This window comes from Vicugna pacos, chromosome 7 (genome assembly GCF_048564905.1).
Source record: "Vicugna pacos chromosome 7, VicPac4, whole genome shotgun sequence".
Lineage (NCBI taxonomy): Eukaryota > Metazoa > Chordata > Mammalia > Artiodactyla > Camelidae > Vicugna > Vicugna pacos.
The window spans coordinates 23826107-23853474 of record NC_132993.1 but is presented as its reverse complement, the minus strand read 5'-3'; the positions used below and the strand labels follow the sequence as shown (position 1 = coordinate 23853474).

The window sequence follows — 27368 nt, the reverse complement described above, 5'->3', positions numbered from 1 at the left end:
AGAAATTTCACTTGGAACACAAAGAGTTTCTGAAAAGCTACAAGGTAGAAAGCAGCATTAACCATTTATCTTATTCAAAAAATGAAAGGTTAAAAATAATACAGAACAATTTTAATGGAGCTAAATGGTAATCAAGGGCCAAGAAGATCTAATACCTTACTTAAAAAATTAGGATAAAAAATTCACCTGATGATAGACTGTGTCAGTTTGAAGAAATGTTCACCTTCCAGTAGGGTTAACAATTCTTAAAGTTTGGTCTGCAAAACACTGGGGGGCTCCTAGACATTCTTATGGGGTGATAAAGTCAAACTTATTTTCATAGTAACACTACAATGTTATTTGGCTTTTTACTGTGATGACCTTTGGGACTGATAATATAAAAGCAATGGTGAGTAAAACTGTTTGTGTCTTGGCAAGAATCAAGGCAGTAGCATCAAACTGTAGTGGTGGTCATTGTATCCTTCACCAAAACACACTACATTAAAATAAAAACCCACAATAATTTTATTAAAGAATAAGGACATTCTTGATGAAACATTAAAAATTTATTATATGTGACCTATGAGTATATGTCTTTTTAATATTCTACATGATGGCATGGGAAGTAAAATATTTCATTTGCTTATCAAAGTATGATAGTCATTTTGAGGAAAAGCACTTGTGGGACTGAGTTGTGAGTTACACTTGCCATTTTTCTTCATGGAACAACATTTTTATTTAAAATCATGACTAACAAACTTTAGTTATTCAGGCTTTGGTATTTGACAGATGTTTTTACAAAAACGAATGGAATGAATCTGGTCAATGAAAACTGGCAACATTATTTTGCCAATGATAAAACCAAAGTTTTTACGCAAAAATTAGAATATTGGAAAATTTCAATCTTCTACCATGATACTGATAGCCTCCCAAAAGTCAAAGACTTTTGTGATAAAACTGAAGGCTGACAGAAATAACTGAGTTGTGGGTACTGGTACGTTTCAGTATTGTGTGATATTGTACAATGAAATGTGTTAACATTTAGAAGATCAGCATAACGCAGGAAATTTTTTTAAATGACTTATGCATTACAAATTATGGATGATTTAAAGATCCATTCAAAGTGCAAGATGGATCACTGGATTTTAATTCAATAAAATATGAAAGCTCATTGCTATGGTTTCAGATTCCTCATTGCAATTAATTTTTAAAAAGCTACCACTTGCTGATTTTTGGTGTAATATCAAAGAATATCCAAATTTATCTGAAGACTAAAAATCCTCTTTCCTTTTCCAGCTACAAAGTTGTGAAACCAGAAATTTTTATATATCTCAACTGAAGTAACATGTCATAACTAACTGAGTGCTGAAGAGAGAAGTCTGCTTTTACTATTTTAAAGATTAAAATACCTTAAAAACTGGGAAATAATACCACATTTCATATTTTTGGAAAGTATTTTTTCATTAAAAATGTTACTTATGTTTACATATAATAGACTGTTTTTGGTTTAAATGAATTATTAAATGTTATTAAATGTTAGTTCTTCACTTTTGATTTCTAGTATGTTTAAGTATCTATATCTATGACCCATATAAATAAATGCTCCTAGGGATCCTCATAATTTTTAACAGTAAGTTTAATTTTTAAAATATTTTTAATTTTAATTTTTAAGAGTGCTTAAGAAGCACTGATCTAGAGCATCAATATTATACTTTCTGAAAGGGAAAATTCATAAAGCGCTACATTTTATACAGATCACTACAGAGACAGGTCCCTTGCAATACTATCAAATTGCAAACAAGTAAGAATTGGCACTACCCCTTCCCAGTTCGCAATAAATAAATGAAAGTTAAACACATACACACACACACACACACACACACACACACACACACACACACACACACACACACACACAAATACGTACAATGAATTACTTGAAAGTGAAGCTCCATCAACCTTAATCTAAGTCAGTAATCCCTAAACTTGATTCTATGGAACAACAGTTTAAGTAAGAATCAGAGTACATTAAAAGGGTTCCATGTTCAAGTAATTCCAAGTAAAAAATAGTTAAAAATAAAGTTAAACGGGTTCCTTTATTAAAACTTTTCAGAGGTGATAACATGCTAATAATGCATCGTGAATCTCAAGAGCCAGATACAGTATGCAGAATTTCCCACTTTTTCACAGAATGTTTCACAGAACTGGTGTTTCTCTCACTGAGAATGCTTTGCTAAATAATACTTTTAAAATAACTTGCAGATTTAAGCTTATGTCAATTAGATCTGCAAGTTATTTTAGAGTATTACTGAGAAAACTGGAGCACTTACAGCCTCACTTAATGAAGAGGCAGACAGCTCTTCATGACTACATTTTCCTGTTATCGTGGGACACTCTTCACCAGTTCTTGCCTCCCCATTATCTACCCTGTCTCCTGGCAACTCAGTTACAGATTTTTGTCTCTTTTTTACATTCTTATCTCACTCTTTGTTGTTACTTACAAGACTGCAAAAAAAAAAATCAAAACAGTAAAATTCCATTTTGATGCTTCCTGATACCAAACCAATTGCTACCCTGACTTCTCCCACCCAACCTGCAGGAAACTCGAAAGCGATGGCATCCTTATTTGCTTGGAAAATGAGTAGGGAGCAACTGTCATCTTGAAGAATGTTTCCCAGTTTACATAAACTGTATCAAGTAACCAAAATAAACTATGAAGCAACTGGGTGACATAAAACCCAGTCAAATAACCTGTCCTTAATCATGCAAGTAACTGGCAACTTTTACAGCAAAAGTCCAAAGGCAATCAGAAAAGTCTAATAAAGTTTCTATCTTCTTTACAGTAAAGTTTATACACTGGTTTTTACTATTTCCTACACAAATGAATAATTTTAAGCAATAAAATGACAATCAAAGCTTTCTATTTCTTTTAAAGAGGATCCTGAAGTATTATGGTATTTGGCTTTATATTATTATGGATAGACAAAAATAGATATTCATAAACTCCATACATTTCATTGTATGTACTATTTTCCTTAAAAAAAAAAAGAACTGTAACTAAATACTGAAGTCTAGTTATTGATAGTTACATTGTCTAGAGATTATACTGTATTTTCAGTGGAAAAGTAGTCTCTTGATTTAAAACAACTTTGCCCTCAACTCATACTATAAATTCAAAAGATAACATTAATATATCCATACCCATTGTAATTTTCTGTTATGTAACTTTTCCAATGAGCATTTCAAAAGTATTTACAACAAAGTTTAGGACTCCACCTCAATGAAGTAAACTGTTTTGCCTTATTCAGATAATTACAGGAATGTATTTTATAAACACCTGGTGTAGTGACTAAGGAAAAGGGCACATAAATTACACTCAAAACGAAGTACTGCCCACTGGAAAGATAAACTGAGAAATTCTAAAATCTCCCTGTATTTATGCTATTTCTCAGATTTGTTTTAGTTCTCCATTTCTACAGCTTTAATTTTGGACTACTGTTATAATCCGGAATTATTTTTCCTACCTTCATATTTTCTTCTCCTCCTGTCAAATTACAAACAATTAAAACAGCATTCTTGAAATACATCACTACCCTTACCAAAGAACTTCTCGTATTACCACGTTATCTGTGGACATTTCTGAGTTGCTTAAAAAAAACACTAACATGTAAATATATACAGATACACAGATGTGTATATAGTTAATTAGAGAACTATCAAATAAAAAAGTACTTTCTCAACACCAAGGATCATAAAAACAGAATTTAAAAATATCTCATTCGAAGTTTATGTCTTAGTGTTTTAAATCTAACTTCTTCACAGGAACGCCCACACACGCAATCAATTCAATTACTGAGCTGCAGGCCCAGAGAGTCTTACATAGTAATATTCTTCAAAATATCACCTCCTTACAAAGCAAGCTGTTTAGAATAGTATAACATGAGGATGACTGTAGACTATCCTAAGGTTGTCTATAAAATAACGAGGAGTTTCAAAATAAAACACCATTTTATACACATATTTTGTATTTACCTATTTATAAAAGGAAACAAAAATTCAGATTCAAGAAATAAGTGGCATTAAAAAAGTGTCCAGTAAATTGCTTTTAAGAATAATAAAGACAAGCAGCAATCTAAATGAAATATTAAATAGCTTTCAGAGATGCAAATCAAAAAATACAATAAAGATACCACCTGCACCCACCAGAATGGCTAAATAAAAAATACTAAGAGTACCAAATGTCAGCAAGAGTGTAAAGCCACATTTTCCATGAGAGTTTAAACCGGTACAACCTCTTTTGAAAACTTTTTGGTAGTTATCTACTAAAGCTGAACGTATGTTCACCCTATGACCCTGCAATCAATCCACTCCCACAAATATGCAGAACAGAAATGCATACATTTTTCAGGAAAAAAAGATACAAGGATAACAAGAATGTTCATCATAGAAGTAGCATTCATAATAACTAGAAATTGGAAACACCCAAATGTCAATCAGTCAAGAGAATGGATAGACAAACTGCCGTGTATTCATTCAAAGAAATGGGACAGAAAGATTACTGCCATATATACCATCAATTTCACAAAAGTAATACTGAGCAAAAGAAGACCCAAAGGAATACGTACTGTATGACTCTACATGAGGTTCAAGAAAGCACAAAACTAAACTATGACAGAAGATAAGATAGTGGTTATCCTGAAGGGGGTTGTTATTGGAAGGGGACACAAGCAGGTTTCCGGTGTGCTAGTAAGGTTCTAGTTCTTGATCTGGATGGGTGTGTTCATTTTGTGAAGATTCATCAAGACATATATCCATGATTTGTACCATTTTTCTGTGATGCTACCCCTCAATTAAAAGTTTACTTAAATAAAAAGGAAAAATCAGCAAATAAATAACCAAGCTACTCATTTTAATAAATCCTAATAAGGCAAACTGCTATAATAGGTTTTATTTAACTGCCCCAAAAAAGTAAAGTGTTCCACCAAATAAACAAATAATCCTTCAATAATGACTACATAAAATAACAAAAATATTTATTTTTCCCATGCCTAATTTTTTACTCATTCCCAAATGAAGGAAAAATAAACATGCAAAACTATAGTCAACTTACAACTTCATATTTTAATAATAAAGTTACAAAAATAAAAGGTAATTTAAGTTTATTTTCTTGATAGCTAACATCGGCAGGGAAGGTAGGGAGAGTAGAAAGACATTTAATAAACCAGTATTCTTTCTTGTTTTATCTAACTAGTGTATAATATTTAAAAATACATATTTAAACTTTTAATAAAGGATTGCCTTTAATTATTTTAATGCTTCATTAAGACTTCATGTTTAAGCTGTTGACAAAGTATTTTAACTACTTTAACACTTAGGTAATACTTCATGTAACTTGATATAAATTGAGAAAAGATAAATGACAAATTAAGCCCCGTATTCTGCAATCTTAAGCAATTCACCTAATTTCCTCAGTATGATTAAGTGTAAATTGCCTTGGAGTTTTATTATAAGGGTAAGCTGGTAGTTCATCTAACCAAGGTCTTTAATCAAAGCATGCATGCATAAATCATATTATCCACAAAGAAAATTCCTTAATGAAAGTTGCTTTACCTCCTTTTTATCTACTACAGCACTGCTGTTTTTAAATCAACCAGTATTTTCGCAAATTTTCCATTTGTATAAAACTTTATTATTGAAACACTAAAGTAAAAGCTATGAAGACAAATCACTGAATAAAGGCAATATTATATGTTATAATCTTATTATTTACAAGGACACTTTCTATACAATACACATATAATAGCACTCCCTTTATTATGCTGGTGTGTGATTAACATAATTTGTACTCATGTTTTTTATAATATTGCAAAAGATCATGGGAGGCAGGAAAGAAAAGAAAGCATGATAAACTGTGATATAGATTCTATAATATAGATACGTGTGTGTGTGTGTGATTAGATAAGTAGGTTAGATTAGCTAGATAGATAAATACATAGATAGACAGACAGGTAAATTAGGTAAGTAGATAGGTACCTAGATGTTCCATGAGTTCATAAATGTTATTCTGGAATTATATAGCTGGAGGCATTTTCCTCCTGTGATTTACTCTATGCAGTGAGCAACCACAGGTCACAGACAGTAAACCTAGGTGTAAGGATTTATACGAAGACTAACAATGGTCTTTATCTTTACAGAGTTTGTATTTAAAATAAGGGAGGCAAAACTAACAATTTTAAAAAATTTAAAAAGTTTAAAAAAATAACCATAAAAATATATTGATATTCAGTAATAAAAAGGAACAAACTATTGATACATGCTACAACATGGAACCTCAAAATCTTTATGCTAAGTGAAAGGAGCCAGAAGCAAAGATCACACGTTGTTTGACTCTATCTATATGAAATGTCCAGAAAGGTATCGAGACAGAAAGGAAATTAGTGGCTGCTTAGGACTGAGGATGGCAATGAGGACTGACTGCAAACAGGATGGAGATCTTTTTGAATGGCATTGCTTGTTCATGCCTATAAAAATAAAATTCACTCTTCTTGGTTAAATCAGTTAATAACAACCATCCAAATATCTGAAGTTTTGTTAACTATGAGCTCTTTTGTTAACTATGACCTCCCATTCTATTTGGCACTGAAAATTATACCTATTTTAAACTGTAATTTTAATTTTAACTTGAGAGGGAGCTAATATAAACACATGTGCTCGGTTGTCTGAATTCTTCTTAAAATTTTATGAAAATCATAACCATGAGCAAGATCAAAGGTCAGCAAACTATGGCCTGGGGGCCAGCTGCCGGGCTGTAAAATCAAGTTTTACTGCCACACATTCATTTACATATTGTCTATGGCTGTTTTCATGCTATAAGGCACAACTGAGTAGTTGTGACAGAGATTACCTGTCCTGCAAAGCCTAAAGTATATACTATCCAGTGCTTTCAGAAAAAATTCAACTCTTAAACTAGATTGATGGTGGGTCTACAAAAAGAAGCGGCTTTCCTGAAGAGGGTGTGACACTGCAGACTGGTAACTGGCCAAATACGTGATTTGTTTAAAAGCCTTTGGAACAGGGGAAAGAATAACGTGCCACTTCTGACACAAGTTTCCACCTCCATTACACTTAGGGTGCTCTGTAAAGCATAAACGATGATCACATGGCCGTTATTTAGAGGGTCATGCCCCTGAAGAATGCAGGCCACACACAACACTTCACAGAACCAGAGGGTCAGTCTCCGTGGTTCACAAACAACTTTAGTGTGCTACATGCTAATGCTTCTAAACTCTTTATATTCTTAATTTTATATTAAAAATATCACTAGCTGGAGAAGGGAGTGAAATTGGACTCTCAGTGGAAAGAAAGTCTTCTTCATGACTTTAGAGCCTTGTATGGTTTAGAAGTGGCAACAGGTTAAATCATCCAAAGATCAAATCGACTGTGGAAAAGGACAATTAATAACATACTCAGCAGAGCTTAAATATATTTTGATTGGATTAGATATAATGTTTAGCATTTATATGCATTCAGGCTTTCAAAAAATCACAATAAATTCATAAACATAAATAAAGGTATATCTTACTACACAGGCAAGTCCAACCGGTCGCTAACCTCCACTGATCCTACTTCTGTATCTTATTTTACAATCACATCTTTTTCTTCCTTCTCAGTGTCACAATCTAAGCTCACGTCCTTTTCCTTTCATAATCAGGTTATTGTAATAATTTCTTTTTTTAATAATAATTTCTTAATAGTGTCCCTTCATCTCCATCTCTTCCTCTCTACAATACCATCATATCACCACCATTTTTTTTCTCTCTCGTCTTGTCACCCTTCTCCTAAAACAGCTCTAGGTATTCTCTGTTGCACACAGAATAAAGCCCAGGAATGAGATTGAACACTATTTGCCACTAATGTCCCCAAATATATTCTCCACCATTATTCTTCAAGCACTTTATATTTCAAACAATCTAAACTTAAATATTCCTTGTATAAGTTGTGCAGTGCCCCCACATATGTATGGCTGTCTTCATACACCACATTGCCTGCATTTCTTTAAGTCAGATCCTAATTCTATCACCTTTGTGACCTTATGCAAGCTTCTTAAACTCTGTCTCAGGATTTTCATCCGCAAAATGGAGTAACAAGAATCTAATACACAGAGACTTTTGAGGATCAAGTGAGATAATACATAAAAAAATGCTCTTACGACTTTGGTGCAATTGCATGTAATCTTCAAGGCACTGTACATCAGGAGGGCCCTTCTCTAAAAACACCTTCTCAAGATTCCCAGAACTAGAAGTGATCTACCCCTTTTGAATCCCCTTTCACACTTAATCTTCTCTCACAACTTTCTACCCTGTGCATTGTTTAAAAGTTTAATTTTTTTTTAACATTTTTTATTGACTTACAATCATTCCACAATGCTGTGTCAAACTCCAGCGCTCAGCACAATCTCTCAGCCACTCACGGACATACACACACCCACCGCCACACTCTCTTCCCCGTGATTCATCACAACATTCTGTGCATACCTCCCTGTGCCACACAGCGCAATCCTGTCTATCTACTCTACAACTTTGAAATCCCAGTCCATCCCCTCCCATAAAGTTTAATTTTTTAATATAACTTGAACATAGAGTGTAAATACACACAAAATACATCTCTCTCTCTTAATTAATCACCTGCAGGTGATATCACCCAAATGTCAGTGTACCCTATTTCTTTGAAATATGCAAGTAAAAAAATTATACTGATACATTCAAAGTTCAGATGGTAGCTTTGTTTTGACCCAGAATTCATAGCAAATTGAAGACAATTTTGTAAAGACTACAGTGATTCAACCAGAAGATTGTTCTAATTAACTACACTTGTGCCTCTAAGAAAGATGGAATGAATGAGCCCCAAAGCACAGACTCCCTTACCAGAATCTTAGGAAGAAATAAGGCAATAGAAAATAAATCTGTAATTTCAAGTGCAACATTATGTTAAGAGTCTTTAAGATTATTCCATAATTATCCAAATAACAATAAAAACAGATAAAGGTATGTGAGTTAAATGTTATTCACATGTTAAATACTGAAGGTCTGATTTATACTAAGGATTGTGCTAGCTGCTACAAAAGGGATAGAAACTAGAGTCAAACTAGTAAAATCACACTGTGATCAGAGCAATGATAGGCACAGTGCAAATACAGGGCAACATCTAACCCAGAAGCATGTTGGGATGCAGGTAAGGTGAGTAAAATATGCTTTAGGGCAAGGTTTCTTAACCTTAGCCTTGTTTACATATTGAGCAAGATAATACATTGTTTGGGCGGGGAGGGTGGCGAACCTATGCACTGTGCAATACTAAGGGGCATATCTGGTGTCTGCTCACTAGAATATAGTTGTGCCGCTCCAGCTGTGACAATGGCAATTTCTCCAGACATTGCCAACTATCTCCTGGGGGCAAAATCACCCTGGGGTTGAAAACCACCGCTTTAGAGAAATATATATCCTAAATTCTGAATCACCGTGTAGCCTGGTAAAGATGAAGAAATAACATTCTAGAAAAAGAGAACACCAAGAACCAGACCTAGTCAAGAAACCAAAAGTTACGCAAGGTGTCTGTGGAGCTACAAGTATTTCACTAGGGCTACTGGACAGGGGAAAGGCAAGAGGTTTAAAAAAAAGAAAGGAGAGTTACAAATTGGACTTTCTAAATCTGTAACCTGTAAGGAAGGCAGAAATAGGTATCTGCTGAATGTAGTCTCCCTGCCGGCCTTTCCTCCAGAAAAAATTGGTATGTGTAGAGGCGGCCCCAGTGACCTGGCCTTGCATAAAGCAACTGGCAGACTTGGTCATATTCCATTAATTTTGAAGAGTTTTGCTTACTGGCTATGAAATAGTAAATTTAAAAAGGACACTTTTTTGGTAAGTTTTTTTTCTCTTTTTCTCCATCAGTGAGTTGGCAGTATACCTAAATACATTTCTATGACTTTCTTGTATCTTCACCAACTTGAAAAGCTGTGGGTTACTAATAGCAAGTTTGTACTCCCATGATTTAGATTGAAACAAAGTTGGAGGACGTTTAAAACTTTCTTTAGCCTGGGACAGGTTGTGGGCACGGGTAGGCTGCTCTCAATGGAGTAACATGACCTCACCACCATCAAATTCTCTGTCATGTGGGTATCTTAAAGACCACAGGATGCCCAAGAGTTGAGTCATTCTGTGTCAAAATATTTATCCCTAAACTTAATATAACTTCATTTTATTCAAGTCTACTAAACTCCAGCTTCATTTAAAGACAAATATAAAAGCTATCTCAAGTATTCATTACACTACACTTCCAAAAGAAAACTGAAATTTCTAGAAATAAAAACACTATGATTATTGTATACATAAGGAGAATAATTAAAGGTATTAATAATAAAACTTAAAATGAGAGGCTAAATACTTTGACTTCTAACATATTCCTTTATACGCTAAAACTCATTATACTTCTTCATTAAAATCCAAACACTAGGACAAATGGCTAGTTGTCCTAGTGAACAGTATGCTACTTCATGAATTTAATTAATTTCATGAATTTTATATTCATTCTATTAAGTATTAATAGGTTATTAATAACACATATCATGTTTTAACATTCATCTGACAAAATGCACTAGGGATATATTACACACACACACACACACACACACACATATACACACACACACCCCCCTTTGAGAACATGACACCATTTATTCTAGCTATATGAAAAAAAATCACAACTTATGGTATGAGTTTCATATAAGCCCTAATCCGGTTTCAAATATTCTTAAATCCAGATACCAGTATCTATATGGCAAATACACCCAATATATTCCTGTAAGGCTTAAAAATACATTAAAATTATGAACGAAGAAACAAAAAACCAGATTAACAAGCAGACTATAACGTTAAATAATAAATCAGAATTGAGATAAAGAATCCTACCAATCCAAATACCTCCAAACACTCATGTAGAGAGTACAGTAAATACACTGCCTAATGATTAAACACTGGGCAATATCTGAATAGCTCTCCTCTTTTTTGAGGAGACCTATCACAAGTCACATACTGGAAGAAGAAAATTCACCCCAGGCTCTGTTAGGTATTGTTCCACAAATCACTATACAGAGGTATAGATATTATGTATGATTTACACATCATATAATTTAATAAATGATTTTGAAACAAGGTAGTTACCAACAAAAAGTTATATCACCGCACACTACATACAAAACAAAATTCCATGCAGTACATGCACTATCTGTTCTAAAACACTTAAAATAATTTCAAGGAAATACAGGCTAATATTTTTCACATCTTCTAATGGGTAAGTCTTTAAGCAAACAAATAAATTATGACTCCACAAGCATTTTAAACATTTGTATTTCAAAACTACCAGTACAAAATCAAAATGCTGGGAAAAGCATCTGTAACATATGTGACAAAAAAGAGATTATCATTATTATATAAGAAGTTGCCAGAAATCACTGAAAAAAGACAACCAAACTAAAAAGTAAGGAAGAGAATATATTTTTATTTTCTTAATTTAAGATATGTAAAGTTGGGAGGGAAAGTAATATACTGAAGCAGAAGAAAATCTTAAAAATATAGAAGGAAATCAAAACAATTTGTAACTTGAAACTAATTTTTGTGAACCTAGTATTACTAGAATCCATTTACATGATGTAACAAAGCGTTCCACTGAATACCACTTAAGACATCTTATTTGTAATAATTCTGAATACAAAATCTTTCAAAGACCAATTGCCAACTATGTGACAGTTCTACCATATAAATAAAGCTGCTAAATGCATATATAACCAATACAATCCAAATGAGTCAGTTTTACCACATACAGAAACCATAAGTTAAATACATAATTTAAACAAAAATTCTTCTAGAATATAAACAAAGCGTGCACCACCAAAGTATCATAGTCCTTCGTAATGATCCCTGAAAAAGACTGCTACAAGAGCAGAAAATTATGCATCAATAAACTGCTGACATTCTACTGATTATAATTATATTTAGTCAACTTCTTCAGCCATTAGCTTTTGAGAAGTTCACATTTTCATTATAAATCTGACAACTTTTGTTGCTTTTTTCAAAGTCTGGCATATTAGTCTCTTCTTCCTCATCTATCAAAATCCAATTTATCCTTTAAAGTTCAGCTTTAATGCTATGTCTCTTAGAACCTTTCCCCTGTTAGCATTAATCTCTCCATTGCCACTCTGCTTATTCCTTTAGCCACGGCATAAAACTGTGCCTTCTATTAGCTAGCTGATTACATTTAGGTCTCCCTCACTTGTAAACTCTCTGAGAGTCATTTTACCTATGCACAATAATTTATGAGTCTACAGACAACAAAAACGAAGCTACACAAGGCTAGCAAAGACATTCTTTGATTGAATGAATAAAAGAATGTACCACAAGTTTCAAGAAAAGAATGAGAAAACTACTGAATTTATGATTCATTAAAATAATTCAAATTATAAACTCATAAAACATTAAGGGTAACATCCTAAATAAACAAGCTAATAATTCATTAGAGGAAAAGGTTATGAAAATCCTGGGATATGGACAGTAAGCCAGATGGAAGCCTCAGGGTTCGTTAAAGAAGTAATTCCTGATATAAGAAAGCAAACAATACAAAGGTTCAGTGACGGGGGAATAAAGATTTTTCTCCACCTTCATTCTCCAAGTGGAAACCTACTTCCTAATGGCTTGGACAGAATAACTGGAAAATAGTGTTGAAAGAGGCTTAGTTCACCTTTCCAAATCCTTAAACGGGTAAGTGATGATTAGCTGTGCCCTGGATGTCCTCAATTCCTGCAAGTCAGATAGCTAAGCACTGGAGAAGAGTCTCACCTCACTCAACTAGACAATGCAAATTTTTAGCTCTTGGGAAATGGAAAACTCCATGCCTGCCCAAACCACAACCTACATCTTACATAAAAGGTAAGTCCATCATTCAACTTTAAAATACAGATTTGAAAAGCATGGTATGTTATACAATGAAGATTCTATCTTACACAGTCAATAATAAAACGGACAAATAGAGTCTTGTAAATTGGGGGGAAGACTAAAACCAAAGCGAAATCACGAATAATTATAATCATTGTATTGTAAGGATTATCTGTCTTAACTATAAATGTAAATTTCTTGAGGGTAGACACAATGACATGAATCTTTGAATGTCCCCATGTCTAACACCTGGCTTATAGAAAGTACTCAATAAATGTTTGTTAAATAAATGAACAAATGAGTGAACTGAAAAGCAGAACTACATATTTATTTATTTTGCTTCAAATGCCATACATTAAGCCAAAATGTATGTTGTGGTTTTGATATTAACTAAATATTCAAATAACTGAATATTAACATGCCACGGATCAGGAGTTTGCAATCTGAGACTCAAAGGCAGTGGGGACCAAACCTTTGATACTGTATGTCTAAGTCCTTATGCATGCATGTGCATTTTTCTAAGGCAGGCTCTCTAGCTGTAGTCATTTTTTCATAAAGGTGTAGGACTGCAAAAGGGTTAAAACTTCTAAAGACACATTATCAATTTTGAAAAATAAAAATTATTATTAAATATTAGATACAATTTTATGTTGTACTAGATGCTTTAATCTCTCTCTCTGATGAATCAAAGACTCCTGGATCTTATGGAGCACCAGTGAGTCATTAATTACTCAGTAATTAATAAAATTTTTTCAACCATTTAAATGTGGAATATGTGCGAGTTTATTACTATGCTTTAAGAAATTAAAAGACAGTAACTACATAATCATTAATAGGCAACCAATATGACTCACTCAAACAAAAATATTCAAACAGTTTAGCTGTACAACATCAATACATAAATGGCAAGTCAGTCTCATAAGTGAAAACAGTATTTTCACACAGCCAAAATCAGTAATCCAGAGTTAGGTGGGATGTTTTACAGAACAAAGAAAGACAGGAATCTTATGGCTCTATCTCATAGCACTCTATCCTAAGAACTAAAAGTAAAACAGACAGGAGCTCTTAGAAGTCTAATGTTTCAGACAAAATGTTAGTAATTTGATTATAATGCTCAGTAAATAGCTAAAACAGGTGTCCTTTTTCTAAGAAACTGAAGAGCAAGAGAAAAAGCCTGCTTCTAGAAACACTGTAACATACAAAAAACTGCTCAGTTTAACCAAGCTGCTTTTTCTAAAATGGAGAAATTCTGAAGGGAGGTGAAGTACGAAAATAATCTAGCATGGTAATGCATTCCGGAGGAAAGTTGGGGAAGGAACCAGTCATGTGCCATATTATGTGGCACAAAAGGCTGGGACTTCTAGGGCCTCAAAATCTGGGGAAAGAACAACAACAACAAAAAAAGGAGAGGTGAGTAGTAAAAACTGAAGATGCAGATACTTTGACTATTCTCTCTCCCTTCCTCTGGACTCAAATATTAGGAGACTAGGCACAAGCCAGGTTCCCCGCACTCGTCCCACTTGCTTAGAGTGAGCAGGCATTATGATATTAAACAAGTAAGCATGACCCTATGCTATTAACAAGTCTGGATGGAAATGTTTTATGGCCTGCCTCCATCTACCTTATTTAGCAAGAACAGAGTAGAAGTCTAAAAATACACTAAGCTATTTCTTAAAATCTGAGGCAAAGTTAAAACTATGTGTGATCTAAACCTTTATAAGTGTGATCTAAAAAAATCTGCCCAATGTTAACTATGCAAGGCAGAAAACCTAGCTGTATCTAGCCAGCTCTCCAAAGCAAAAGTAAATGTGAAGCTTTCAAAGATAATAGCAATAAAATCTCAAAATCTGAAGAAAGTGGCAATAAGCTTTCCTTCCTATATGAAAGATGCTATATTATGTACCCTGATGAGTCATTAACAAAATCAATTTTGATATACAATGATCTTTTAATATACGTTCTCTCCCTAACCTTTGAGAATGGCTGTTTTCATGATGAATCTCATCACAAATAAACAAGAATGTGAGTATCTTTAGTCCTTTTAATAACAGGACTAACAGACTTCTCCAAGAATAAAAGCTACAATTCCTCCAAAATTAACTATAAAGCTTGGGAAATAAAGCATTTGCTACAGAAATAAGACAGCAGTATGCTCAGGTCATGTGTAATCACTGTTACTGAGGATGAGAAGCAGTCTTCAAGAGAAATTTTAGTCAAGAAGTAAAGATACTAAATTGCACCAAACTGCCTCTATTGCACTGAATTTAACATTTATAAAATGAATTTTAATGAAAAATTCTAGCTAATGATATATAGCAGAAGAAATTTCTTTTCCATCTACCTAAATTTGAGTTGCATAAAGGTAATTTTCCTCCACATGACTATTATGTACATCAAGATGTAACATTTAGGTTGTGGTCTGTATTTCTGAAATAATGTTGCTTTATGTAAAGGCACAGCTGTGGATTGCTCCTGTACATTTATTCCAGTGCTTCTTAGAGGTAATACTAATGAAATTGATCTTTTCCTGAACACAAAAATCAGTGCTATTTGCCTGACTCTCCTGCAGCATGCTAAACGATGAGCTCTATCAACAGAAATAAAAACGTTAAATGTAACTAAAATTATAAGACAGATAGCTTTAAAATGTTACCATCTTGCTAGCAGTAAAGAGATCTTGCTCTATCTTAAGACATATTTTAGAGTTTCAATGAATATGCTCAGATGAAATTGATGACATTCATTTTAATTTAGTATCTCAGAAGAAATAGAGAAACATATTATCTTTGTAATAAAAGTTGGCTTATTACAACTCATGAATTTTTTATTAAGAAACTGGATCTAACTAAACATATCTGATAGATGCATATGAATATATAATAACTATTATAGTTCCCCCATGCTTTCATCATATATATGATTTAATAACACTGTCAGAAGAAAATGATTACACTGTCTAATGTCAACTTAAAACTAATATTGAGTCATCAATGTTTTAAACACAGCTATCATTTTATGTTATAATATTATCATTCCACGTTATTTTTGAAAATTGTGTATTTGCTGATTAATTTACTGAAAACTTTCAACAATAAGAATTTGCAACATATCAAGTGCAAAAAAGCTTTAAAATTATATATTCCACCAAGTTAGATGGACATTATTATCAATAATGTAGCTTATTCCTGAATGTGGCAAGCCAATGAAAGGACAGATAACACTTGAACTTGAAGAGGATCACAGTGATTAGACCTTCATAGCCAATTCTCAGAATGGGCAATGAAAGATTTAGGGGGAAAAAATATGACCTTGAGAAGAAACTATTAAGGTGAAAATATGCAAATGTATGCTGAATGGTATGCTGTGGTATGGAATGTAGACTTTGGAACAAAGTAAAGTTGAATGAAAATATTTGAGAAATTCATATGTAAACAAAAATTTCTCTGCTTCAAACTTACTGTTTAATTTTTCCATTCCTGCTAAAATAACAGAAATCAGGGCTTTTCAATAAAACATCCCTTTGTCATCTTCTGACTTAGGTGCCACCTGTTTCAAACTATTCTCATCTCTAGATTTAACAGTCTTCACATGGTCATTTTCACATAAACTAAGTCTTGACTTTGCACATTAACAAAGTCTTCTGACCACATAAAAATAAGATTTTTCCTCTAACCATCCCATCAAAGAGTACACTTTGAGCTTATGCCACAATGAAATTGCATATGTATAGTTCAATAAATAAAATCTTGAAAAAATATTAACTCAAGGAGAATATTTTTGTGTTCCCAGCATGAGCCACAGCAGCTGGCATGTAGTAAAGACTATTTCATCAACAACACCACTGTTTCAGATTTTTCACACCTTACAATTAACAGTGAAGCATCGCTTTTCTTTTCTTAATGACAGATAAAACAATGATGCCTTTTACAAACGATGTTGTTTCAAATTAGAAGAGTAATACATGTTAAATCTAGATGGACTGAATTAAACCAAGGTCAAAGTGTGTTGTCTGTTAACTATATTAACGCTCAGAAAACTGAAATTCATGTTTTCTGATTCACTCTTTTACACATTAGTCTGTTTAAAAGCTTACATTATTATATAGGTTATACCTTCTTAATTATCTTTAAAAAAACCCAAGTACTATGTCTTTTGACCGGGGTGTTTAAGCATTTTACATTTAAAGTAATTACCAATAGGGAAGAACTTATTATTGACATTTTCTTAATTGTTTCCTGTCTGTCTTGTAGCTCTTTTGTCCCATGTTTCCTTACAGTCCTCCATTGTGTTTCACTGATTTTTTTTTTCTGTCATGACATATTCTGACTCCTTTCTCATTTTCTTTTGTGTATCACCCGTAGGTACTTTCTTTTTGATTACCACAAAGTTTACATAAAACACCTTACAGTTGTAACTTTCTTAAGCTGATAAAAAATAAACATCTATCACATACCAAAGCTCTACATTTTTGCTGCCCCCTACACATACTTTGTTACTGACGCCACAATTTATATCTTTCTATATTATGTACCCACTAACGTATGTTTATAGATAGCTTTATACTTTTGTCTTTTAATTTCTATACCAGAATTACAATGACCTACATAATGTCATTGTGCTATTACAGTATTCCGTACTTGTCTATAAATTTACCTTTTCTAGCTTATTTTATACTTTCACATGCTGTCATGTTGCTATTTAGCATTCTTTTCTTTATTTTTTCTTTAGAATCTAAAAACCATGTTCATATTTATTTTGTAAATAAAAACGGCAAAAAAATTTGTATCAATATTGTTTGGCAATTATAAACCAGAATTGAGCTTCTAAGACAGGGTACTGAAGGAGCTGTGTTCCTGAAACCAATACAGCAGTTTCAGTCCATTAAAATCCTGACCAATTTTAATACTTACCAGTTCCTTTGCTTAGATATGGAGGCTTAAAGAACTTCACAACACCATAGACATTGACAATCATGCCACTCTTGAGTTGATTCAGGGGTGTATATACATAATGTGTTGCTTGAATCTAGAGAAAGACAGTGAATATATCACTATTAAGTATTTAGACTTTAGAATCATGTTATGATCAAACATGTAAGTTAGAAAGTCCACCTGCAGCTTTTCCTTTTAAGTGTCTAAAAAGAGCTTGTCTGAAAAAAAGGAAATGCACAGCTTACAAAGGTTACTATATAAACCAACTAGCTTTTCTTATAAGTAACTTTGATTATAAATGGTGTAATTTGTAAACAACTCTAAAAATACAGTTTAAGAGATTTTCACCCTGGTTTTTAACCTTAACTAATATCACTTCAAAACTTGTGGCATATATATATTTTTTTTTCTATTTTGCTATGAAGATTTTTACTAAGACCTAAATAAACTTAGGTTTTGATTATAAATGATATAAAGACATTAAAAATGGTAATAAAAGAAAAAAATTCTGAAATAACTGTACATATGTTTGGAAAACAGAGGGGAAGTGATTTACAAGGATATGTCTGCATATTAGTCAAACAATTCTGAAAAGGGTTCAGACATCTGGTCCCATCACCCACCCATTTCACTCCCAATTAGAAATAAAGTTACCTATCATACTAAGAGTTAAAAATTTAAAAACCACATTAGAATGAATTCACTGATTTTTTTCCAAGGCAGCTGATCCCTCAGGTCAAACACAATAGAGGCAGGGCTTGCTCAGAAATCTTACAAAGTGGATCAAATATATACATGCATATATATGTGTGTATGTGTGTGGGGGAGTGTACATTTCTAAATTAAAATGACTATCTTCTTACCAAAGACATTGATTCAGTAGAAAAATCTCTGACGCATTTAACATAAACCTGAAAAAAAAAGAGAGGGTTTATTTGTATATAAATAATGTCCAATGTGATGATAGAGCTTTAATTGTATAAAACTATACACTTAACTGTATAATAATCAAATTCACCAGAATAGTATAAAGTTATGGCTTACAAATTAAATTAAGAGTAACACATACAAAGTTGTCTAGGCTAAGCTTCAGTTTAAATCATTAATTTTAATATCATAGGATCACTTCTGGCCAATATAATACCCTGTATAGACTGAAAAAAAAAAAAAAAACACCCCAAACAAAGAAAAAAACCAAAAACCAGGCAGATGCTGGTCTGTGGGCAACTCTACTTCTCTACCTGACAGCCTTGACCAAACAGGTAGTCTCTAAAGATGTACTGAGGGAGAGGGTGGTGAAGAGAGGAACAGGATGGACACCTTCATAAGAATGAAATAGGAGGAAATCAGTTTTATCTAAAGAGGGGACTTTGATCAATTTAAGGTAAAATCAAGCTGACCATCAAAAGAGGCTGATGGTATAACTGCAAAGAGTAAGATCAAGAGTGTCCGTAAAGTTTAAAAATTTAACAAACAACTGTCTTTAGAGGATCTTTCTCTTCTACTTGGATTCATTTTAAATACAAAGGCAAGGAAAGGATTTCTATTTTTTTAAACTTAAAATATTCAATTAAAATAATTCAGTCAGACTAAAGAGTTTATCTGCTGATTTACAGAACTACTACTTTGATTCCATCACTTTAGCTCATTAAAACCACAATATAGTTAGAGACTAAAAGTTACATACTTACATAAACAGTTGATCTGAAGTCTTCAGATGCTTTCAAAAATAAGCAATGTTTACTATCTCTGCTTGTAGATGCAGATGCTGTCAAAACAACAAATCCAGCCACTGCAATGGTGTCCTACATAGGAAAAAATAATTTTAAAATCATCAAAATACCTGTAAGTCTGAATGCCATATAGATCCTTATTTTTATTACTATTTAAAAATAGGAAAATATCATTTCTATAAAATGAAAAACTGGTTAGCCTAAACTTATTTAATGCTTTTTGAATATAAGATTGAAACTACCGCCTCATGTAAAAGGGTCTCAGCAATGTAACCATAGTTAAGTACGCTGCCCCACGTTGCGAACCAGGAGCGCACTGACTAAACCACTTAGAAATTTTTATTTCTTTAGTGGGACTTCAAAAATCAATGTTTATCTCAATTTATGTGAGTAAGTCTGCATGGATAAACACAATGAAAAGGCAGTGATGATTCAACAGGATGGAAATTAAGCGAAACTAAATCTCAGAAAGACTACATTGAGAAAGACATATCACTAGTGCAAAAATTCCTCATTACAAAGCTAATACATGTGCATAAAGATCCAGGGTATGAGACATAAATGGGAAATTTTCATTTGCATACGAAAAAGAACAAAGGTATTTTCTTTCTACTTAGATTTGTAACAGAAATAAGAAGCCAATCTCCATTTATTCCTGCCTCTCTCATTATTTAAATCTCCCTTTCCTTCTTTTTCAAATACTGGAACAACCACACTCAGTGAGTTTTGTCTTGCTGCATTATATACGTGTTATATAAAATATCCTCTAATTATAACACCAAAACCTTAAGATACACTGAGATTCCTGGGCTTTAGGCAGCTTCCTTCAATAATCTTAATCTCTACCAAATGGAAGTCTTCTCCATTAGTGATTTTTGCTTTGCACACACAAGGGTGTGGTGTCAATCCCTAGGATTCTCTATTTAGGTCCATTAACTAGGCTGTGAGAATCCTGAAGACAAGGGTCATGTCTTATTCTGCTTTGCATTTACAGGGCCTGGCACAAAGTAGGCTCTCCATAAACTGTCTATGAATCAAAGGAAGGATCATAAAATGCCTTTCTAAAATCTCTGGCCCTATCCAGACACTTTAACTCCGCTAATTTCTGCATTTATTTTCTGCAAGTGAGACTGCAAACACAATAGTATATGTGCTGTTAATGCTAAATAACCACAATTCTTCGAAGTTAAATGGATAAAATTTTCCTTCTCACTGAAGATTTTGTTTCTACCATGTTTTAGGCAGTTTTAAAGGGGAATAAAACAAACAGTAAATTTTTTCTGGAATAATTACTTTTAAAAACTGAAAAATATGCAATTCTTGTCAATTTACTTTAGACCAGTATATTCTGATTTAAACTAAAATTTATGATCTTAGTCAAAGATTTAAAGTTTAGTCAAACTAACATAGGAAGATAAACAGAAGTAGAGAAGTCATTGGTTTGTCAGTTCCAAAGTCTCTTCAAAGCACAGAAAATAACCTATCTCATGTTATTTTCTATTTCACTTAAAAATGTCTTAAACATAAGTATTATACAGAAATAAATACACTAAATGCAAGTGTCAGTGGTAGGGATGCACATTTTTCTATTTTTCTGTATAATCAGAACTTTTAAAGAATAGTATTTCTTTCATGATGGAGAAAGAATAAATCATTAGAAGCAGGATATCAGTACTTACATCAAAATAAAAAAAAAACTATTCTATTTTAACATTAGCAACACAACTCAGTTAAAAAGTTACAACTCTTCCTCTAGCATACATTCGAAAACACGGAAATAACAACCAAAAACACATTTTAAGAAAAGAAAAATAACATTTATTTATAAACATGAATTTACATTTGAATATACACATATAAATTGCACTGAAGGCCCTCAGTGATCTCATGTGACCTTGCCTGTTTTATCTCCATATACTTCCATTCAATATTATACAAATCAGATTCTTGTATGCCCAGCACTTTTCCACCTATATTTTTTGCGTATTCTGAGCCCCCACTAATTATAAATAGCATTTTTCTCTTCTGCACCTATCTGATCCTATCTATCTTTTAAAATGTGGGCTGTATATGCTTCTTCCCTGTGAGGTCTCCATTAGATTGTACCCCAAAGAAGGAAGAAGGAAAAATAATTCTTCCTTCTGCTGAACTTTCCTAGTCAGCATTTTAATATTTTTCATGTTGTATGTATACTTGTAAACTTTTCTTAGTCTTTTTACTGCCCTGAAAACTCTATAAAATTATTGGGACTAAGAATGTCTTATCTACCTGAAAAACCCCTACAAGTGACTGGTGGAGGCTTCTGTTCATAACCAGAGATCAACAAACATATGTTGAATAAATTAATTAACACTGGTAAAAACTGAAGTACAGATCTAAATAAAAGAGAGGAAAAACTAAATGGCTCTTAGACTCATTCCCATGAATTTGTTAATCATACTGGCTTTAAAATTAATTCAAATACAGAGAATAAGAAAGATAAATATACAATAGGCTGTATTAGTTTGTATAAACATTCATTAGATTGAGTTGAGAATGAGATTTAATATGCATTGTTCTAAGTTTCTGAGAAGAGCATACTGAAGCCATTCAAACAAGAATGGGATGACACCTGCACCCCAATGTTCATAGCAGCACTATTTACAATAGCCAAAACATGGGAACAGCCTAAATGTCCATCAACAGGTGACTGGATAAAGAAGATGTGGTATATTTATACAATGGAATACTACTCAGCCATAAAAACCGACAACATAATGCCATTTGCAGCAACATGGATGCTCCTGGAGAATGTCATTCTAAGTGAAGTAAGCCAGAAAGAGAGAGAAAAATACCATATGAGATCACTCATATGTGGAATCTAAAAAACAAAAACAAAAACAAACAAACAAACAAAAACAAAGCGTAAATACAGGACAGAAATTTAGACTCACAGAGAATACAGACTTGTGGTTGCCAGGGGGGTGGAGGGTGGGAAGGGATAGACTGGGATTTCAAAATTGGAGAACAGATAAACAAGATTACACTGTATAGCACAGGGAAATATACACAAAATGTTATGATAACTCACAGAGAAAAAAATGTGACAATGAGTGTGTATATGTCCATGAATGACTGAAAAATTGTGCTGAACACTGGAATTTGACACAACATTGTAAAATGATTATAAATCAATAAAAAATGTTAAAAAAAAAAAAAGAATGGGAATGACACAGGTCAGTGGGAAGAGTGCAGCATTCTGACATACCAGAGTAGGCATCTCTCAATCGGACGAAAATAGTATTAAGGAACCAGCCTGAGAATCATAGCCATGTTACTAAAAATGATAAGGTTTTAATCACTATCTTTGCATGAATGTCTTGAGTTAAAACACACTTGGTATGACTGAAATCTTTGAACTAACTCAGGATTCTCACATACCAGTAAAGGGGTCACTTCCCTTTCGTGTCACAGTGCCTCAGAAAGAGTGAATCCTCATCATTAAACAATTAATTTAGCCAATAGGAATATTTCTACTGCAAATCAGACTCAGAGAAAATGAATGAAATCAGTACAGGTCTTTTTAACATAAGTGTTCTTTAAAAACGAACAATTACAAGGAAAAAAAAAATCCAACAACTTACTTGCATTTAAACAAATGGTTTTTACATGCTAACACAACCAGTGGTGATATAATCAACAGGTAACAAAATGTAAATCAACAGGTAACAAAAATGTAAACCACATAATTAGTATATTCATTTGCTAATTTTTAATGGATAAACTATTAAAAATTCTCCAGTCATTACACTTAATAAGCAGGAAAAGGGCAAAGAAAATATGAAACTGATAACCCAAAAAGAAAAACTTCTCTGGCTTTAACAAACATTAAGTAGTTTTTATTACACTGACCTTGAAAATACCATTACGTTATCATATCTTAAAACACTGTTACAGAGTGAAAGGGTACAGGGAAAAGCTATGGACCTGATGTCATGATAGTGCAGTGATTGACAGAAAATGCATTTCTAATACAAAAAATGTATTTCATAGGTATTAGCATCTCTTGGACCATGTTAACACCAAGGACGTAATTACATAATATTAGCATAAAAACCAAAATCTTTAAATGGTCAACAAACCATTTTACGATCTGATGCCTACCCAGCTTACCAGCCATATTTTGTGTGACTCACTCTGGAATTCTGCCTCTAGAATTCCACAGCGTCATACCAACCATACGCAAACTATACCTCAATCAAAAATTTTAAATTGCATCAAAAATCACTCTAGTTATCATTCTGAGAGAAACAGTCTAATGAACTGTCCTAGGAGTTTTAGGACATGAATTGCACGGCAGTTCTCGTATTTCCTCAAATTCTACAGTAAGATTTTAAGATGTAATGCTGATTTAATAATTTTTCAGAGAGAAAAAAAAATCACTACACTAATTAATTTGTTCAAAATATAAATTAGAAAAAATTAACCGATTTATCACCTCTTCACAGAAACTTTAGCAAAAGAGACAAAACCTGAGTTTGGCAATGTAGTCCCCAAATTCCTACACAAGAAAAAAAGAAGTAGCTGCTCTGATAGTTTCCTTGGAATGGGTCTTTAGTCTCCACAGACACAGGTTCTGCAAAAATTAGCACCATTTCTCAATAATTCTCCACTGAATTATTTATAAATGATCACAATTTCTGAAAATATACTATGCCAGAACTATTCAGAATTCTCAGCTAATCCAATGCCCTCACTTTATACTTGGTTCAATTCAGATCTGCAGATAGTCAATGGTTACTCAAAATCTAATAGTCATCTAGTGGAAAAGCAGGAACCAGAAGCCAAATTCCTGAGCTCAGGTGCAGAAGTCCTTCCTCTCCCCTGCTCTCCCCGACTGGGGCTATCTCTAGTTACAGTGAGATGATAATAGAAGTAACAACAATAATAGTTGCCATGTACAGAGTTCCTGGTAAGTGCCAGCGGCAAATATGTTTCATCTCTAATCCTGACAACAATCCAGAAAGGTAGGTATTATTATTCCCATCTTAAGATTTTTTTAAATAATTAACTTAAATTAGTTACTCTTTTAATCTTCAGATTAAAGAAATTTTTCTTTAATCTTTAAAGATTTTTTTATTTTAGAGGTTGAATGGAGTCAAGGGTTTTTGCTCCAGGTCATCCCTGCTGGGATTTAGACACTGCTGTGTCTGGAACATGACCTCATATTTCAGAGCCTTTGTAACTGCTAGAACACTGTCCTAGAACACTCTTCCTCCAAGTATCTGAAGGATCACTTTTCATTTCTCTCAAGTCTCTGCTCCTTCACCTCCAGAGAAAAACATCTTTCCTCCCCTTTTCTCCTCACACCTTCTCTCTCTTTCACTGTTTTACTTTCTCCACAGCACTGTTTGCCACTCGAAAAAGTAGGTATTTATTTATCTGTTTATTGTCTGATTTTTGCCACTAGAAAGTAAAGTGTATTAAGACAAGAACTTTGTCTATTTGGATCACCTATGCCTAGAAACAGGCCCTGGCTCAGAATAGGAATTTTTAAAATTCAACTTCAGAACTCAAGGAGCAAATGTTCTTACAGACTTACATGGTAAGTACCGTCTCAAACACTGAAACCTACTTTCCTGCAACCTACAAACACACAACTTATCAATTCTTTGTTAGTTCAATCAATGCTTTAGTTCTGGTCTTTATACATCCAGGATAGCTTCTGAATTACTGTTAAGTTCTCCACACTGATTTCCCCACCTTAGTCTCTTCCCAACAGAAGAAAATAACTGAAAAATAATTTATGAGGTAATCAGGAAAACTGAAACACTGGCTTGATATTTGGTTATATGAAGGAATTACTGTTAAATTATTTTAGGCATAATAATGAAATTGTGTTTATGTATATATAAACAGACAGCAAGACAGATATATACACAGACGTGTGTATATATACATGAATAAATTGATATTTCATGATTTATAAAAACTGATGCTAATACTTCAATAGTATAATGGTACCATTGTATGTATTCATTTGTGTATATACATATACATATATGTATATAATTTTAGGATCCTTTTCTCAAATACTTAAATTTTTATGGTTTAAATTACAAAATTCCTCATATTTCCCTATAATTTACAGCAGTAAAATTATTGGATGAAAGAAATGAATTAAGAGCCTATGTATTGATAACTGCTCAAGTTAGATGATGGGTATATGGACATTCACTATGTAATTCTCACCACTTGATATACATATTATGTTTGAAGTTTTTCATAATAAAAAGTTTGAAGCCTAACAAACAAAATGTTCCACTACAAAACCAAGTGCCTACTGTTCGATGTTTTGCCCTAAATCCTCCAGGCAGAGTCAGTTTACTGAGAGTGCTATTCCAGTTCTATTACAGTCACTGCCATTGAATGATCTTCCATTGGACTAGAGACAGTGGGCTCCATAACGTCAAGTACTGTGTCCTATTCGTTTTCGCTTCTCCAGAGCCTACCACAGTGTCAAGCAAAATGTCAGCCCTTAATAAATGTTCACTGAACCTAAATGAATGTAAATGAAAAAAGAGACACAGTACAATCTCATTTGATGGCATGGTTTTGCAGAAACCATTGTATTTTCCCATGTCATTTACTTCTTAGTAACAACCATAAATCAAAAAAGATTGAAACCATATATCATACTCCCACGATACCATTTTCAAAACACGGTCTAACTTTAAACAATTTATTCGGAGACTTATCAATGACTCAACAGTATGTTTAATAGCTATATGGTTCGATATTAGTTTAATTGCCATATCTGGTTTTGCACATATCTAGAGGATCTACAGTTAACATCAAAGATATCATGTGGTTCTTAAAGAAAATTAATTCTAAATCATTTTACTACACATGTAGAAAAAAATCTGCAGGATTTTACACCAAACAGTGGTTAATTCTTCTGGAGATGTGTTAGCCCAATACAGTATCAATTAGCCACATGTGGCTATTTAAATTTAAATCAATTAAAACATCATAAAGTTTAAAATTCAGTTCCTCAGTTGTACTAGCCACATTTTAAGTGATTACTGGCTAAATATAACTAATGGCTACTATACTGACAACACAGATACAGAATGTTTCCATAGCTCTACTGGACAGTGAAACTCTAGAGGATTTGGATCAAAAAGGAGTCTCATTTTCTGTTACGTAACTGTGTTGCCTTAGTCTCACACAGAAGACTTTTTTTTTTAATGAGACAAAATATCAGTAACGTAAAACCTGCTGTTTTAACTATTTTAAAGTGTACATCTCACTGGCACTAATTACAATCACAATGCTATACATCCATCACCACCATTTCCAAACACAGCCCCTAGTACACTCTAACCTGTCTGTCTCTGTGAATTTGCCGATTACACATATTCATGTAAGCGGAATCATACAATGGTTGTCCTTTTGTGTTTGGTTTATTTCACTTAGCATTAATATTTTCAAGGTTTATCCATGATGTAGCACGTATCAGAACTTCATTCCTTTTTATGGCCTAATAATATTTCATTGTACATACACACTACACTGTTTATCCATTCATCTACTGATGCTCTTGGGTTGTTTCCAGCTTTTGGGCATTCTGAATAATGCTGCAGTGAACACCAGCATACAAATATCTGTTTAAGTCCGTATTTTCAATTCTTTTGGGTACATACCTAGTAGTGTAATTGCTGGATCACACTGTATACCTATGCTGAGCTTTCTGAAGAACTGCC

The 27368-nt window shown here is 33.1% G+C and overlaps 1 protein-coding gene across 5 annotated transcripts in view; it reads right to left on the bottom strand.

The window, feature by feature from the left end:
- Positions 1-27368, bottom strand: part of POT1 (protection of telomeres 1) — a 76440-nt gene that overhangs the window by 40183 nt on the left and 8889 nt on the right. For all 5 annotated transcript variants that reach the window (XM_072964564.1, XM_072964563.1, XM_072964565.1 and 2 more), the window contains 3 exons: positions 19582-19695; positions 18754-18801; positions 17870-17984 (listed from right to left, as the gene is read on the bottom strand). In XM_072964564.1, coding sequence (XP_072820665.1) covers positions 17870-17984; positions 18754-18801; positions 19582-19695 — 277 coding nt within the window. The remainder of the gene's footprint in view (positions 1-17869; positions 17985-18753; positions 18802-19581; positions 19696-27368) is intronic.